The sequence below is a fragment of the Mirounga angustirostris genome, unplaced genomic scaffold (assembly GCF_029215605.1).
Source record: "Mirounga angustirostris isolate CCGP_5_RB_7025 unplaced genomic scaffold, mMirAng1.0.hap1 SCAF_4, whole genome shotgun sequence".
NCBI classification, from domain to species: domain Eukaryota; kingdom Metazoa; phylum Chordata; class Mammalia; order Carnivora; family Phocidae; genus Mirounga; species Mirounga angustirostris.
Window position 1 is genome coordinate 156,821,256 of NW_026991712.1, and position 17,765 is coordinate 156,839,020.

Sequence of the window (17,765 nt, forward strand, 5' to 3'; positions counted from 1 at the left end):
AAATGCAAAAAAGAGGGACAAGTCCCTCCAAGAAAAAGATAAATATGTGGGTAAATATAAATTTAAAATGAATGAAAAACAATAACAAAGTCTTGTGGAATTAAAAAAATGAAAGACAAAGATCATGACAATAACACAAGAAATGGAGGGGGTAAATAAAGTCAGAGTTTTCTAAATATTTAGTGTAATTGGAGAAGTGGTAAAACTAATTATTTGCATTAGACTTTGATAAGTCAAGATTTATGTTGTAATCTCTAAAATCATTAAAAGAATAAATAATGCATTACTAACAACCTAAAGTAGTAGAAAATGGACCAAAAAAATGTTTACTAATCCAAAATAATGCTCTTTTGAGAGAGGAAAAAATCAAACAGAAAACAGGTAGGCCAAATAGAAAATAAGTAGAAAGATGGTAAATGTGAACTTAAGTATTTAAGCAATTACTTTAAATGCAAAAGGCCTAAATATTTTAATAAAAGGCGTATTTTCAAATTGAGTTTAAAAAAACCCTACATATTGCTTACAAGAAAAGCACCTTAATCACTTTCCAGTATTTCAATGTATTAAATCAATGCACACCTTAAACTTACACAACGTATGTCAATTATATCTCAGTAAAGCTGGGGTGGAGGAGAGGAACACATCTTAAGGACACAGGCCCACTAGGAAAAAAGAACGGAAGAAAATATACCATGCAGATACTAACCAAAAAAACATGTAGCTTCATGAAACATTTATCAAAATTGACCATATGCTGCATCAGAAATGTAAGATCCAGGGGTGCCTGGGTGGCTCATTAGGTTAAGCGTCTGCCTTCAGCTCAGGTCATGATCCTGGGATCCTAGGATGGAGTCCTGTATGGGGCTCCCTGCTCAGCAGGGAGCCTGTTTCTCCCTCTGCCTGCAGCTCCCCCTGCTCGTGCTCGCGTGCTCTCTCTCTCTCTCTGTCAAATAAATAAATAAAAGCTTTAAAAAAAAAAAGAAATGTAAGATCCAAAAATCCAAAGGATGGAAGTCATTTAGAGTATATTCTCTGATTACCATGAAATTGGCTAAAAATCAATTTCAAAATAAATACAATAGGAAGCACTGTTTTTCCCCTCCTGAAAATCCTTTCAGGGTTCCCCATGCCCCATCGCTTTAGACAGATGCACAGAGCCCTTCCTGAAAGATCTGCCCCCTGCAGACTTCTTCAGCCTCAGGACCAACCGTCTCCCCACCTCATCTCCTTCCATACAAGCCTAGTCTCCATACAAGTATGCCCAATTTCCTGTATGTGTCTACCTCTGTCGCACCTTCACACCTTTGCTGAGGTCTTCAGCATGGAGGAGCACCATCTGCCCACCTGCTGCACCCCTGCCACCCACACACTCTCTGTTGCACATCCAACTCTTATTCATTCCTACATTAGGTCTCAGCTTTAGTGTCATCCCACCAAGAAGCCTCCATTGACCTACACCACCATCTCCCACTCCCAAACCTCGAATAGATGCTGCCTTTATTTCTCCCAGGCCCCCTGTGCTTACCAGCAAGTTATAATCCTAGCAATCCTAGAGGGTTCTGATATGTGGCTTGAGATCTAGTATCTCAGGAAAACTTTCTCCCTCTCCTGTTAACTTAATTCCCACTAACTGAGTTGGAATACCTGTAATAAAGTATGGATATGTGGGTGAATTTATAACCTCCCTTTCAATAATAATAATAATAGATATTAGATAATATTTAACTAATTTCTGTGTGCCAGGCATTGTTACACTACCTCATCTTCACAACAGCTCGCTGAGGTAAGTATAATGACCTCCATTTTACAGAGGGAAAAATAAAGGCACAGAGAGAGAAGTGATTCAATCCACGTAGCTTGGTTTGTGTGGTGGACCTGGGGTTTGAATGGAGGCAGTGTGGCTTCAGAGCCAACCCTGAATTATTAACTTCACTTGCTTCCAGCAAACAGGCTCTAAGTGGGAAGGGTAAAGAATGCATCCCCATCTACACACAAATTTGATCTTGAGATTTGGCAGGAGCTACTGTGGAATCATAGCCTGTAAGTTTCAGCCAACCACCTGACAAGACCGGATCAGAATCCTACAAAGGCAAAGGGCTGAAGTGGCAGCTACAAGCTCTCTCTCGTGATAAATCTCCCTCCATCTGCTCCCATCGTATGGGGATGAGGAGCCATGGGATTGCATTAGAAGCAGAGGGAATCCATGGAAGAGGACGTGGGAAAGTATTGCCATTCTGTAACTTAGTAAATATTAGTAAAAGCCTCTCTGAGTCACACTTGATTTCCATGGGATGGGGGACGTTGTTTAGTTTCAAAAAAAAAAAAAATCTTCTAAGATTCTGTCAGCCCAGCAGTTTCTGTCTTAATAGACAATACCCAAGCCAGCCTCGCGAGAACATGGAGGTGGGTCCTAGTCATCATGGCGACCCCTGTCATCATTGAAGCCTTCTCCCCAAGACAACCATCATTATCCTTTCATGGGTATCTCTCAGCTAGACTTGAAGATCTTTGAGCTCAGGAAATTATGTTATTCATTTCTCTGTTTCTAGCCCTCAGAACATGGCTTGACACAGGGGAACTATGAATAAATATTTATTAAATTAATAAGTGAAAGAAAGAAGGGGGTCTGGGAAGAAAGAAGGAACGGGAGGGGATTGAGGTGTGAAGTGGTGAGGAAAGAACACTAGGAAATAAGGTAACAGGGCCAGAGGGACGTTGGTGGGGAGGTCCAGAGAGGACTCAGGGCTACTTCTGATCTCCAGCCCCTATACATGCCTGGATCCTGCCCACAGCCCCAAGCCCAGTGACCATCTCACCCCTCAGAGAGTCACAGAAACAAGTCACAGAGAGGCTGTCACTTGAACTTGAGGAAAAGAGATTGACTTAATGGGAACACACCTGGGCAGTTGAGTCCAGTGTCCCTAGTCTCCAGAAAGGCATGAGATTTCTGAGAGGTTGGAGTCTGAACCCCCTGCCATCTCTCCATTGTGCAGCTGTCTGCACCTGGCCAGGCCAGCTCTGGCTCCTAAAGGCCTTTCCTGCCTGGTCCTGGGACACAGACAGAGGGAGCTTTGGCTATCCCAGGCTCCCCTCAGTGATCCAAGCTGCTGAGGCTTTATGGACCTGCCTCCTCACCAGGCTGTCCTAGGAGAGCTGAAGAAGGGCCATCCCTCTGCCTCCTGCTGCCTCCATCCCTGTCCCTGGTGAGGGTGCCAAATGGTATTCTCTGATATTGTTAACAAGAACGCTACAAGGAAGAGGCCTTTGTGGACAGAGTGCAGCAAACAACACCCAGGTTGGGGCAGGGGGGAGGGTAGTGACCTGCCTATTTCCTATTCCAGCCTTCTGGGGGATATGATCAGCCCAGGGGAGAAGGGGTTGGACCTGGTCACCTTGAAGAAATGTTGAGAACTTCATGAAGGCCTCATTCTGATTCGCCTCTTACTTCCCCTGTTCCCCCAACTTGTCAATTAGACCATGTTTGAGTCATACCTCTATTGCTTACTGAACCACTTGGGACAAATCACAATCCTCCCCTCATTCCCCACCAGTCCAGTACCTTGGACAAGTGACTCAGCCTCTCCGATGATAATTATAGAGTTGACCATGAAGCACCTACCCTATACCAGGTCTTGAGCCAATCCTGGCAAACAGTAACTGGAAAGTAAATGGAGCAGCCCCATATTGCATATAAGGAAGTTGAGGTCCCTCGGAGTAAGGAATTTGCCCAAGGGCTCACATCTTCTTTTTTTTTTTAAGATTTTATTTATTTGACAGAGACACAAGGAGAGAAGGAACACAAGCAGGGGAAGTGGGAGAGGGAGAAGCAGGCTTTCCGCGGAGCAGGGAGCCCGATGCGGGGCTCGATCCCAGGACCCTGGGACCACGACCCGAGCCGAAGGCAGACGCTTAACGACTGAGCCACCCAGGCACCCCAGGCTCACATCTTCTAAGAACAGAACCGGAACTCAAAGCAGGATCTATCAGGTTCTAGGGCCTGTTCTCTTAAATTTGCTGTTAGCCTGCTTCAGCATTCTCCTCTGTAAAATGATAATAATTTCTTAATATCCCCAACCTTCTACAGTGGCTGGGAGAATTAATGAGATAATGTGTTGAAAGCCCGGGCACAAGTCCTGGCCATGCCTCCATGACTTGGAGTTCTTGCACCTGCCTCCTGTCTGGGCCTCCATTCCCCAGCTATTCAGAATGAGGAAATCAGGCTCTGACACCCGCTCCCCCCTCCGCCATCAGCCACAGGCCACAGAACCCATTTGAATTTTCAGAAATGTCATAAGATGGTTATTAAACAAAACCATTATTAAAGTTGATCTATGTAAACAGCGATTAAGTAAATTACACTAACGCAAATGACAATGGACCTTGAGGCTCTTGTGCTAAGTGAAATAAATCAAAGACAAATACCGTATGATCTCACTTATTTGTGGAACATAAAAACATCAGACTCAGAAACAAGAATGGTTGCCAGGGCCTGAGGGGTGGGGGAGATGGAGAGGTTGGTCAAGAGGTACAAACTTTCAGTTATGAGTAAGTTCATGTGACTGTGGTTAGCACTACAGTATTGTATGCTTGGAAGTTTCTATGAGAGTAGAGCTATAATGTTCTCATGGCAACAACAAGATGGTAATTACATGAGGTGAGGATGTGTTAACTAACTTTATTGCAGTAAACATTTTGCAATATGTACCTGTATCAAAGAATCACATCTGTATATCTTAGACTTACACAGTGTTACATGTCAATTATATCCCAATAATTTGGGGCAAAAATCAGCTTACAAAATGAAAAAAAAAAAAAAAGGTCAAAAAATGCTCAAAACTCTTCATACCTTAATTATTCTACATTTTATTGTTCTCCATGTTCTAGAAGTTGTTTGCACCTACTGGATCTGTATGAAGGAAATACTCTATAATGAGGTTATTCTGTGCATCTCTTCCCACCTCTGGGTGCAGTGACACCATGTTTTTAGCTTGCAATTGGCCATGATGGGTTATTAACACCATAGAAGTCAGCAAACGATACAAATCAGAACCCCTCCCTCCCTTCCAGGAACGATTATTAAACATTTACCAACACACCACTGCTTCTAGTCCTGACTCCTAAGAATCTAGATACCTCAGGATAATCTAATGCTGGAGGCATCCCACTCTGCTATTGGTAGGACTCAGCAGAGCCCTCGATGAGCAGCCTCATCCAGGAGAGGCACAGCCCAGCAGCTCCGGTCCTTCTCAGCCCGATAGAGGCTCTCAGAAAACCTGGCAGAGCCCTTGGCCCTTCCTCCCCTTCTGTCTGGACCTTTGTCAGCCTCCCCAGAAACTTCAGCAGGACCACCCATGGTCGAGGCCTTCTGATGCGGACCATGTAGCAGGCCAGCACTGTCATTTGGCTGTTCGGGAAGCAGAAACACCTGCTAGGCCCCACTGGAAGCAAAGGCCAAAATCACTCCAAGCCTAGTTTGCATGGGCACCACTTCAGCCTCCAGAGACAGGGATGTGACTGATAAGGAAACAGTAAGGAACTTGCCAAAGGTCACATGGCTGGGAAGCAGAGGAGCCCAGGGGCAGAGTCCGCTGCTGCCTCAGATGACTGTGGTCTGAGGCAAGCGCAGTTTCCACTTCTCTAGAACAGGGAGGACTTCCTTCTCACACCGTGTTACGATGCAAATCGAGAGATGGCGCGCGTGCGTGTGTGTGTGTGTATGTTGGAGCCCAGGGCTTAGCATAGAAGAAGCACTTAGTAAAGGTCAATCTCATCCCTGTGTCTACTTCCTGATCTCCCCTCGAGTCACACATGGCAGGGAGGGGACACATTCCCTCCTGCGTGATCCCAAGCCTCTCTCCAAACCTCAGCTCTTCCTCAGCCTCAGCTACACTCTCAGGGGACTGCCCTGTGGGATCTTCCCCTGTACCCCAACCACATCCCCCCACTTCCTCCAGCCCAGCCCGATGAGCTCAGAGATTCAGGGGAGGAGGGAGTTTGGGCCCAGAACTCAGGATGATGAAAATGCGCCTCGTTCAATTCTCTTTCTCAGAACCATGATGCAAATGATAAGCACCCCTTGCTCTGAGCCAAGGCCCTAACTCTCCTCATACTTGTCTTGTACCCTCACTTCAGCTGTGAAGAGGTGTCCACGCAGGTGCCTATCTCCTCACTGGATGGATGAGAAAAACTGAGGCCCAGGCAGGTACAGTGACTTGTGCCAGGTCAGAAGCAATCTAGAATCATGAACAGGACAAAACTCAGGCCACCGTGAGTTTTCAAATGACAGAATTACTTAAAGACTGCCAAGCATGGTCCTACCCTCTGTTTCCCAGAAAATGAAATGTGGCCAGAAAGAGCCGAGGGATTTGGCCAAAACCACACAGCTAAACAATGGAACAGCCAGCACGGAACCCTGGTGCCTGCCTCCTGGCCTGGGGCTGTGTTCACAATATCACATGCTTCAGGGCTCCAGTCTAGACTGACAGCTATATCTGACCTCCAACTGAAGTCCTGCTTGCTGTCCCCAGAGCTGGTTGCAGTCACCAGGGGGGGTTGAGGCCAGCCAGGGGTTGGCATGAGAGAGAAGACTGCACTCCAGATGCTTGATTCTGGACCCAGGGGCCCACAGGCCTCAAGGAGCAGAGGGTGGGCTCTTGAGAAGGGGAGGGCCAGGGCGCACTGTGTTAACTACCGGGGCTGTCTAATTGGCCCCAGGCGGAGAATGCCGCTGGGAGGGACCTGTGGGAATTGGCCCTCATTTGCTAAGACAGGCGCCCCAGAAAGTTTTCTGGGTTTGTGTCTGGGGAAGGAGCTGAAAGGATAGCAGGAGGTGGTGATGATTCTAATGATCAAGATTATCTTACTGGTGCTTTGGGACAGGCTCCCAGCACTTTACAGTTTACAGAGCACTTTTACATGTTTTTTGTTTTTTTTTTTTCAGCAGGTCCTCTCAGTACTCCTGTGAGGAAGGTGTTATGGTCCCCATTTTACAGACGATGACAAAGATGGTGACAGACACTTGCTGAGCATTTGTCATAGGCCAGGTCCTCAGGGAGGCATTGATAGTGGTTTTAGTCACTTTGCTGCTGAGTCAAAAGGGGCATTCAAGGTCAGCAGGCCCAGCTCCCCACTCCTCTTCTAGAGCCAGGAAAATTAAGCCCAGAGAAGGAAAGTCATTGGCCTGTATGACTTAGTGGAGGGGACTAGAACCCAGCCATCCTGCCTCTCGGCCATGGGCCCATTCCATCGTCCCCAAGCTTCCTCCCCTGCTCTGTTCTCTGAGAAATTGAAGAACGAGCTGTCCACCTGACCAGCAGTAATAAGTCACTCGCAGGGACCCAACCAGCATCCCCTCAGCATCTTGACTCCTGGGTGTTTACATCTCCCAAGGCTTTGAATCTCACGTGAGCCAATGGAAGGCCATGCAGACAAGCTACAGGTATAGTAGTGATAATAACAGCAGTGATGGGCGCCTGGGTGGCTCAGTTGGTTAAGCGACTGCCTTCGGCTCAGGTCATGATCCCGGAGTCCCAGGATCAAGTCCCGCATCGGGCTCCCTGCTCAGCAGGGAGTCTGCTTCTCCCTCTGACCCTCCCCCCTCTCATGTGCTCTCTGTCTCTCTCATTCTGTCTCAAATAAATAAATAAAATCTTTAAAAATAAATAAATAAATAACAGCAGTGATACTGATGATGGTAATGATAGTAGTAATAGCCAGACCTTATGACCTATTGCTCCCTGTGTGCCTGGTACTCTTCTAAATGCCTTACTTACAATAACTCATCTAATATTCACAATATCCCTATGAAATAGACGGTGTCATCTTCATCATTTTGCAGATGAGGCAACTGAGTCATGGAGATTTAGTAATATGAACAATGTCCTATAGCCACGACCTGACAGTCTAGGTATTGACAAGTGGTATGATGTTAGAAGTTTAACAACTGACTCTCTAGAAAGAAAGGAAGGAAGAAAATACATCAAGCCTGACTTGCAGCCAGGTCAGCCGTGGTGAGTCAAAGTCCAAGTCGCTAAGCCCGTGCGTATCCTCCGTCCTTGCTACCATGGCCACTTTGTTCATGAACCTGTTGAGCAGTGATATGGTAGTTGGGGAAAGAGGCTGACCGGTATCCACAAAACAGATCATTCTATCCCCTTGATTATTAAAATCCTCTTCTGCTGAGGGCACCCTTTGGTGAGCATTCACACGGGACACAAATATCATCACATTCTTTGTCAGCAGAAAGAGGACTATCCTCAGACCAGCTCTCACCAGTTTTCTTCCAAGTCCCTGGCCATCTAGCCAACTCACTGGCTACAGTCCATTAGTTAATATAGATTCTTACCTCTGGCCATTTTTCCTTCCAGATGAAATGAACCACCAAGTACCCTGCTTGATGATCTGCCCCCTAGGAGGATTTCTTTCCACCACGGACTTCAGGGATGTCCCAGAAAGGAGCTCGAGCAGTATAGCTGTCCACGTTCAGGTGGTGCCTGTGTATCATGCAGACCCATCTGTAAACTGGGCCTGAGTTTTCTCTTCCTCATCAATTAATCACAGAGCTCCCCCACCCCGCAATGAGACCACAGGCATTTGGGCTACTTCCTCGTGCAAATTACTTGTACCTTCAGGAATTGCTGGAGTCCAGTTTCACACATTTCACTTCTATTTGATGATGTAGTGTTACTGTGCATGCCAACGTTTGACCTGGTAAGTCAGACAAGATCAAGTTCATAGTGGGAATTTAGGTCACATGGTCACTTGGTGGTTCATGGTCAAGTGTTCAGTCTCTACGAGAGCCCAATGGCAAGCCAAAAGCTGTTTCTCAAAAGGAGAGTAGTTATCCTCAGAGGATAGCAAAGCTTTACTCCAAAATCCTCAGGGTCTGTGTCGTGATTCACCTTTCGTGGCCTGTCAAAGGCTCCAAACAACATCTCTCTCTGCTGCTGACACTTGGAACACCATCAGATCTGCCGACCCATACGGTTCAAATGGCAGAGCAGCTTGCATGGCAGTCTGGACCTGCTTCAGAACCTTATCTTGTCCTGGGCTTCGCCCAAAACTAGAGGCTTTTTAATCCCAATCATCAGTTTAACCCATCCTCAGATTATCTTCTATGCCCTTAGTGCTGCTCCCCCAAGACAGTCATCAAGCAGCGCAGTTTGACCAAATCCCTAGCCCTCCGTTTCAGAGTGGAGAGAGGGAGAGTTACCCAATTCATTTTATGAATCGAATTTACCCTTGACACCAAAACTAAACAAGGGCAACATAAGAAGAGAAACTCATTGACTAACCCCAAAAATGAATATAAGTGCAAAAATCCCAAATAGAGAAGTCGTTTTTTAATAAAATTTTTATTATGTTAGTCACCATACAGTACATCATTAGTTTTTGATGTAGTGTTCCATGATTTATTGTTTGCGTATAACACCCAGTGCTCCATGCAATACATGCCCTCCTTAATACCCATCACTGGGCTAACCTATCCCCCCAACTCCTTCCCCTCTAAAACCCTCAGTTTGTTTCCCGTAGTCCATAGTCTCTCATGGTTCATCTCTCCCTCTGATTCCCCCCCTTCATTTTTCCCTTCCTTCTCCTAATGTCCTCCATGCTATTCCTTATGTTCCACAAATAAGTGAAACCATATGATAATTGACTTTCTCTGCTTGACTTATTTCACTTAGCATAATCTCCTCCAGTTCCAACCATGTCGATGCAAATGGTGGGTATTCATCCTTTCTGATGGCTGAGTGATATTCCATTGTATATATGGACCACATCTTCTTTATCCATTCATCTGTTGAAGGGCATCTCGGCTCCTTCCACAGTTTGGCTATTGTGGACATTGCTGCTATGAACATTGGGGTGCATGTGGCCCTTCTTTTCACTACATCTGTATCTTTGGGGCAAATACCCAGTACTGCAATTGCTGGGTCACAGGGTAGCTCTATTTTTAACTTTTTGAGGAACCTCCACACTGTTTTCCAAAGAGGCTGTACCAACTTGCATTCCCACCAACAGTGTAAGAGGGTTCCCCTTTCTCCACAACCTCTCCAACATCTGTTGTTTCTTGACAAATAGAGAAGTCTAAACTCCCTCCTCCTCAATTCTAAAAACAACAACAAAACTCTGAAAACCGGGGGTGCCTGGGTGGCTCAGTCGTTAAGCGTCTGCCTTCGGCTCAGGTCATGATCCCAGGGTCCTAGGATCAAGCCCTGCATCGGGCTTCCTGCTCTGTGGGAAGCCTGTTTCTCCCTCTCCCACTCCCCCTGCTTGTGTTCCCTCTTTCGCTGTGTCTCTCTCTGTCAAATAAATAAATAAAATCTTTAAAAAAAAAAAAAAAAAAAACTGTGAAAAACAATTTCTTTCATAACTTATTTAGAGGCAAAACCTGGAAATGACCGATCTGACCTAACCTGGTTTGAACATTTATACATTTTGGCGCCAAAATATTTAATTACAAGGTGCTGCCCCACCCCCAGCTGTGTTCTGTAAGTTATGATTTGGAGGAGCCTGAGGAGACAGGACAACTAAAAGTGTGTGGTATCCTGGATGATCTTGGAAAAGAGAAAGGACATTTGGTGGGGGTAGGGGGTTAAGGAATAAGGAAATCTAAATAAAGTATAGACTTCAGTTAATAGCTATATATTGGTATTGGTTCATTAATCGCAACAAACGCACCATAATAACATAAGATGCTGACAACAGGGGAAACACATTGTGGGGTGTATGAGAAATCTTTATGCTATCTTTGCAATAAAGTTTATTCTAAACAAAACAAAAACAAAAGCAAACCAAAAAAAAGCTCTTCTGACTCCACTTCATCCTGCAACTAACTACCTATCTATTTTTCTGCTGTCCTTTACAGCAAATTTCCTCAAAAAAAAAAAAAAAAAAAGGTGATATACTCACTGTCCCAAATTCCTCCTCTCTTCCTCTTTTGAATCCACTGTAATCAAGCTCCCGTTTTTAAACCAATTCTCAATCGTCACTCTCACTGACAGCGTTTATACAACTGATCGCTCCTTCCTTGAAACACTTCCTTCATGTGGATTCCAGGACAGCCCACTTCCTGTATCCCTCCGACCTCTCCAGTGCCCCTTCTCAATCTCTTTTGCAGAGTCTACCTCTTAAAGGTGATGTGCACCTAGGCTCAGTCATGGAACCTGTTCTCCCCTCTCTCTGCTGAACTCCTTTGCTGTCTTCAAACATGTGCTACCCTTCAGGAAAAGAAAGAACGACTCCAAGGGCAGAGGCAGAGAGGAAAGCAGAAGCAGGAGGGCAGAGCATCAAGCCATAGAGGGTTCTTCTTCAGCCTTGAAACCTAATAGGATTTGCCCTACTCGATCTCACACTTGCTTGGCACCTGTGACACCTTTATTTCTTCCACATTCTACTTCTTTTAAAGGGATGCTTACTCTAGGTCTGTCCATGATTTTATCTTGAAAGCATATAACTTGTTTTTCAGGCTCCAGTGTCCACGGATGGAAAGGAATTTTGTCCCAGGATGGATCATACCCAGAGTCTTCCCCATACCTGATCTGGATGATTTAGAAAATCATTTGAGCTGACAATATTTAGATGAGATCTTGGATTAAGATGATACTGTCATGTATCGAAACTTTGAGGGATTTGGGGCTAAATATGTTTGGCATGTGAGACAGACATGAATTTGGGGCTGCCAAAAGGTGGACTGTACTGGGCTGAAAAGTGGCTCCCCAAAAGATATGTTCAAGTCTTAACTTCTGGAACCTGTGAATGTGACCTTATTCAGGAAAACAGTCTGTTCAGGTGCAATTAAGTTAAAGATTTTGAGATCATCCTGGTTTAGGGTGGGACCTAAATCCAATGATTTAGAGAGAAGGCAAAGGGAGATTTGAGACACTCAGACACAAAAGAGGAAGACCATGTGAAGGCAGAGACTGGAGGTAGGCAGCCCCAAATATAAGAACACCTGGAGTCACCAAAAGCTGGGGGAGGCAAGAAAGAATCCTTCCCTAGAGCACAAAGGGAAGAACCCAAAAAGCATGGCCCAGGCAACAATTGTGATTGAGGACTTCTAGCCTCTACAACTGTGAGAGAGTAAGTTTCTCTGGCACTAATCTGTTATGGCAGCCCTAGGGAACCGCTAGAAAAGCCAAAATAAGTGAAAATAAGTGCTCAAATACTTGTAAACACATGTACATAACAGCACTATCCACAATAGTCAAATGGTAGAAACAACCTAAATGTCCATCAAACGATGAACGGATCAATGAAATATAGTATATATACACAACAGAATATTGTTCAGCTATAAAAAGGAATGAAGTAAAGATACATGCTACATGTGGATTAACCTCCAAAACATTATGTTAAGTAAAAGAAGACAAACACAACAAGTCACATACAGTATGATTCCATTTATATGAAATATCCAGAATCGATAAATCCTTACACAAAGAAAGAAAATTGCTGGCGATCAGGAAATGCAGGGAGGGAGGAATGAGGAGTGGCTGCTTAATGGGTACAAGGTTGTCCTTTGGGGTGATGGAATGTTTGGGACTGGATACAAATGGCACTTGTACAATATTGTGAATGTGTGATGAATACATAGTGAATGTGCCACTGAAATGTACATGCTAAAACAATTCCATGTTGTATGAACTTCACCTCAATAAGAAGCTGTTCTTTAAAAACAAAAGTACAAAAATCATACTCTGAAAACTGCAAAACGTTGTTGAAGTAAGTAAAGACTATCTAAATAAATGGAAAAACACCCTGCATTTATGGATCAGAAGGCAATATTGTTAAAATGGCAATACTTTTCAAATTGATCTACAGGTTCAGTGAAATCCCTACCAGAATCTCAGCCGACTTCTTTGTAGAAATTGACAAAATTCATACGGAAATTCAAGGGACTTGGAATAATGAAAACAATTTTGAAAAAGAAAAACAAGGTAGGAAGACACACTTCCCTGTTTAAAAACTTACTATAAAATGTTCATCAAGACAGTATGAAAGTCCAGAGATAAAACCACGAGTCCATGCTCAACTGCTTTTTGACAACAATGTCAAAATCTCTCAGTGGGGGAAAGACTAGTCTTTGGTGCTCGGACAACTGGATACTCTCAAGCAAAAGAATGAAGTTGGACCCCTACCTCACCCATATACAAAAACTAACTCAAAATGGACCAATGACCAAAATATAAGAGTTTAAAATTAAAAGCCATTAAGAGGGGTGCCTGGGTGGCTCAGCTGGTTAAGCATCTGCCTTCAGCTCAGGTCATGATCCCAGTCCTGGGATCGAGCCCCGCATCAGGTTCCCTGCCTAGCAGGAGAGTCTGCTTCTCCCTCTCCCTCTGCCCCTGCTCCTGTACTCTCTCAGAGTCCTGGGATCAAGGCCCATGTTGGGCTCCGCGCTCAGTGGGGAGTCTGCTTGTCCCTCTCCCCCCGCTCGTGCTTGCGCTCTCTCTCTCAAATAAATAAATACTTTTTTAAAAAAATGTAAAAATTAAAAAATAAAAAGCCATTAGGAGAAAACATAGGGGTAAATATTCATAACCTTGGATTTGACAATAGGATTTTAGATATGATACTCAAAGCACAAGCAATAAAAGGAAAAATAGATAATGTGAGCCTCATCAAAATTTTAAAATTCCATGCTTCAAAAGCCATCATCAAGAAAGTGAAAACCTGGGAGGGGCGGAGCAAGATGGCGGAGGAGTAGGAGACCTGGATTTCGTCTCCTCTCAGGAATTCAGCTGGATAGGGATCAAGCCATTCTGAACACCTACAAACTCAACAGGAGATCGAAGAAAGGAATAGCAACAACTCTCTCATCAGAAAAGCGACCACTTTCTGGAAGGTAGGACGTGTGGAGAAGTGAATCCGAGGCGATATTCCGGAGGATAGATGGCGGGGGAGGGGCCTCCGTCGGCCGCTTCTGGCAAGTGATAGAGCCGCGGAGCACAAAATCGGGACTTTTAAAAGTCTGCTCCGCTGAGGGACGTCACTCTGGTGGTTAAGTGGGGGTGGAACCCTCCGGGACAGTGTGGTCTCAGGACCCTCGGGGTCACAGAAAGACCGGGGGTGCCTGAGTGCGGCAGAGCTCCCAGGTAACGGAGCAGGGAAGCCGGCTGCAGAGGCGGAGCCCAGGCGCGGGCTCTCAGCTGGGGTGGCCATAAACCGTGATCCGCGGCACAGCCGGGCCACTGCTCCTCCAGCAGGGACCCAACAAGCGGCAGATCCGGGGAGACTCACCTTCCTCCCCCGGGAGGAGCCGCGCGGGAGTGCACCGCAGGGATCTGCTGGGTTTGGAGACTCCACCCGGGGTCGGGTGCCAGAGATAGAAACGCGCGGTCACAGGCCGGGTGAGCACGGAGTGCGGCCGGAGATCAGGGAGACGGGAGTGACTGACGGCTTTTCTCTGGGGGCTCACTGAGGAGCGGGGCCCCGAGTTCTCGGCTCCTCCGGGGCGGAGATTGGGAGGCCGCCATTCTCACTCTCCGCCTCCAAAGCTGTACGGAAAGCTCGCAGGGAACAAAAGCCCCGGAGAGCAAACCCGAGCAGATTACTTAGCCGGGAGGGGGCAAGGGCGGGGCAATTCTGCCTCCGGCAAAGACGTTTGGAAACCACGGCAACAGGCCCCTCCCCAGAAGATCAGTGAGAACAGCCAGCCAAGACCAAGTTTACCGATCAATGAGAACGGCAGAACTCCAGCGCTAGGGGAATACTGCACATAGAATTCACGGCTTTTTTACCATGATTCCTTAGTCTTTTAAAGTTAATTTTTTTTTAACTGTCTTTTTGTCTTTTTATTTCTTTTTGAATTTTTCTTTTTCCCTTTTTCAAACATCTTATCAATCCCTTTTTTTAAAAAAAAACATTTTTATTTTTCATTTTTAGAGTCATATTCCATCCCTTCATAGTAGTTACCCGTATTTTTGGCTTATATATATAAGTTGTTCTCTCTTTAAAATTTTGAGATAGTTTCTTCTAACAGATTAAAATATACCCTAAATCTCTAGTATATGGTGTTCTCTATTCCCCTGCCTGATCACATCCTCTCCCTTTTTTTTTCTTTTTCTTTTTTCTTTTTTTAAATCCTCTTTCTTTTTTCAAACAACTTCTTATCAATTCCTTTTATAAAATTTTTTATAATTTCCATTTTTACAGTCATTTTCCATCCCTTCATCATATCAACCCTTATTTTTGTACATATATAAGTTTTTCTTTCTTTAAAATTTTGGGAGACACTTTCTTCTAAAAGACCAAAACACACCCCAAATCTAGTGTGTGGCACTGATCTATATACCATATAGATCATATTTGATCACATTCTGGTTTTTCTCTTGTTGTTGTTGTTTTGTTTTGTTTGTTTTTGTTTTTATCTTTATCTTTTTTTTTTTTCTTTTTCTTTTTTCTCTCTTTCCCCTTCTTATCCCACTGCTTCAGGTCTTTTCTGATTTGTTTAGAGTATATTTTCTGGGGACGTGGTTACTCTGCTAGCATTTTGTTCTCTCATTAATCTATTCTCCTCTGCACAAAATGACGAGACGGAAAAAATCACCTCAACAAAAAGAACAAGAGGCAGTACCGACTGCCAGGGACTGCCATGGAACATTCTCCAGAATCGATCACATCCTAGGTCATAAATCAGGTCTCAACCGGTACCAAAAGATTGGGATCATTCCCTGCCTATTTTCAGACCACAATAGGATACTCAATACGGATATTAGTACGATGTCAGATCTAGAGTTCAGAATCATCACTTTAAAGATACTAGCTGGGCTTGAAAAAAATATGGAAGTTATTAGAGAAACTCTTTCTGGAGAAGTAAAAGAGCTAAATCCAACCAAGTAGAAATCAAAAAGGCTATTAATGAGGTGCAATCAAAAATGGGGGCGCTAACTGCTAGAATAAATGAGGCAGAAGAGAGAATCAGTAATATAGAAGATGAAATGCTGGAAAATAAAGAAGCTGAGAAAAAGAGAGATAAACAACTACTGGATCATGAGGGCAGAATTCGAGAGATAAGCGATACCATAAGACGAAACAACATTAGAATAATTGGGATCCCAGAAGAAGAAGAAAGAGAGAGAGGGGCAGAAGGTATAATGGAGCAAATTATAGCAGAGAACTTCCCTAATTTGGGGAAGGAAACAGGCATGAAAATCCAGGAAGCACAGAGAACCCCTCTCAAAATCAATAAAAATAGGTCAACTCCCCGACATCTAATAGTAAAACTTACGAGTCTCATAGACAAAGAGAAAATCCTGAAAGCAGCTCGGGAGAAGAGATATATAACCTACAAGGGTAGAAACATTAGATTGGCAACAGACCTATCCACAGAGACCTGGCAGGCCAGAAAGGACTAGCAGGATATATTCAGAGCACTAAATGAGAAAAATATGCAGCCAAGAATACTCTATCCAGCTAGGCTGTCATTGAAAATTGAAGGAGAGATAAAAAGCTTCCAGGACAAACAAAAACTAAAGGAATTTGCAAACACAAAACCAGCCCTACAGGAAATCTTGAAAGGGGTCCTCTAAGCAAAGAGAGACCCTAAAAGCAACATAGACCAGAAAGGAACACAGACAATATACGGTAACAGTCACCTTACAGGCAATACAATGGCACTAAATTCCTATCTTTCAATAGTTACCTTGAATGTAAATGGGCTAAATGCCCCAATCAAAAGACACAGGCTAACAGACTGGATTAAAAAACAAGATCCATCGATATGCTGTCTTCAAGAGACTCATTTTAGACCCAAAGACACCCCCAGATTGAAAGTGAGGGGGTGGAAAACCATTTACCATGCTAATGGACACCAAAAGAAAGCTGGGGTGGCAATCCTTATATCAGACAAATTAGATTTTAAACCAAAGACTGTAATAAGAGATGAGGAAGGACACTATATCATACTTAAAGGATCTATCCAACAAGAAGATCTAACAATTGTAAATATCTATGCCCCTAACATGGGAGCAGCCAATTATATAAGGCAATTAATAACAAAAGCAAAGAAACACATCAACAACAATACAATAATAGTGGGGGACTTTAACATCCCCCTCACTGAAATGGACAGATCATCTAAGCAAAAGATCAACAAGGAAATAAAGACTTTAAATGACACACTGGACCAAATGGACTTCACAGACATATTCAGAACATTCCACCCCAAAGCAACGGAATACACATTCTTCTCTACTGCCCATGGAACATTCTCCAGAATCGATCACATCCTAGGTCATAAATCAGGTCTCAACCGGTACCAAAAGATTGGGATCATTCCCTGCCTATTTTCAGACCACAATGCTTTGAAACTAGAACTCAATCCCAAGAGGAAAGTCGGAAAGAACTCAAATACATGGAGGCTAAAGAGCATCCTACTGAAGAATGAATGGGTCAACCAGGAAATTAAAGAAGAATTAAAAAAAATACATGGAAACCAATGACAATGAAAACACAACTGTTCAAAATCTTTGGGATGCAGCAAAGGCAGTCCTAAGAGGAAAGTATATAGCAATACAAGCCTTTCTCAAGAAACAAGAAAGGTCTCAAGTACACAACCTAACCCTACACCTAAAGGAGCTGGAGAAAGAACAGCAAATAAAGCCTAAACCAAGCAGGAGAAGAGAAATCATAAAGATCAGAGCAGAAATCAATGAAATAGAAACTAAAAGAACAGTAGAACAGATCAACGAAACTAGGAGCTGGTTCTTTGAAAGAATTAACAAGATTGATAAACCCCTGGCCAGACTTATCAAAAAGAGAAG

The 17,765-nt window shown here is 44.1% G+C and overlaps 1 protein-coding gene across 1 annotated transcript in view; it reads left to right on the forward strand.

The window, feature by feature from the left end:
* The first annotated feature begins 2,419 nt into the window (after positions 1-2,419).
* LOC123860395 (L-amino-acid oxidase-like) overlaps positions 2,420-17,765 on the forward strand; it is a 28,253-nt gene continuing 12,907 nt past the window's right edge. Inside the window, exons 1-2 of the mRNA XM_064587553.1 lie at positions 2,420-2,481; positions 12,823-12,938. Of these exons, the coding sequence (XP_064443623.1) occupies positions 2,420-2,481; positions 12,823-12,938 (178 nt within the window). The remainder of the gene's footprint in view (positions 2,482-12,822; positions 12,939-17,765) is intronic.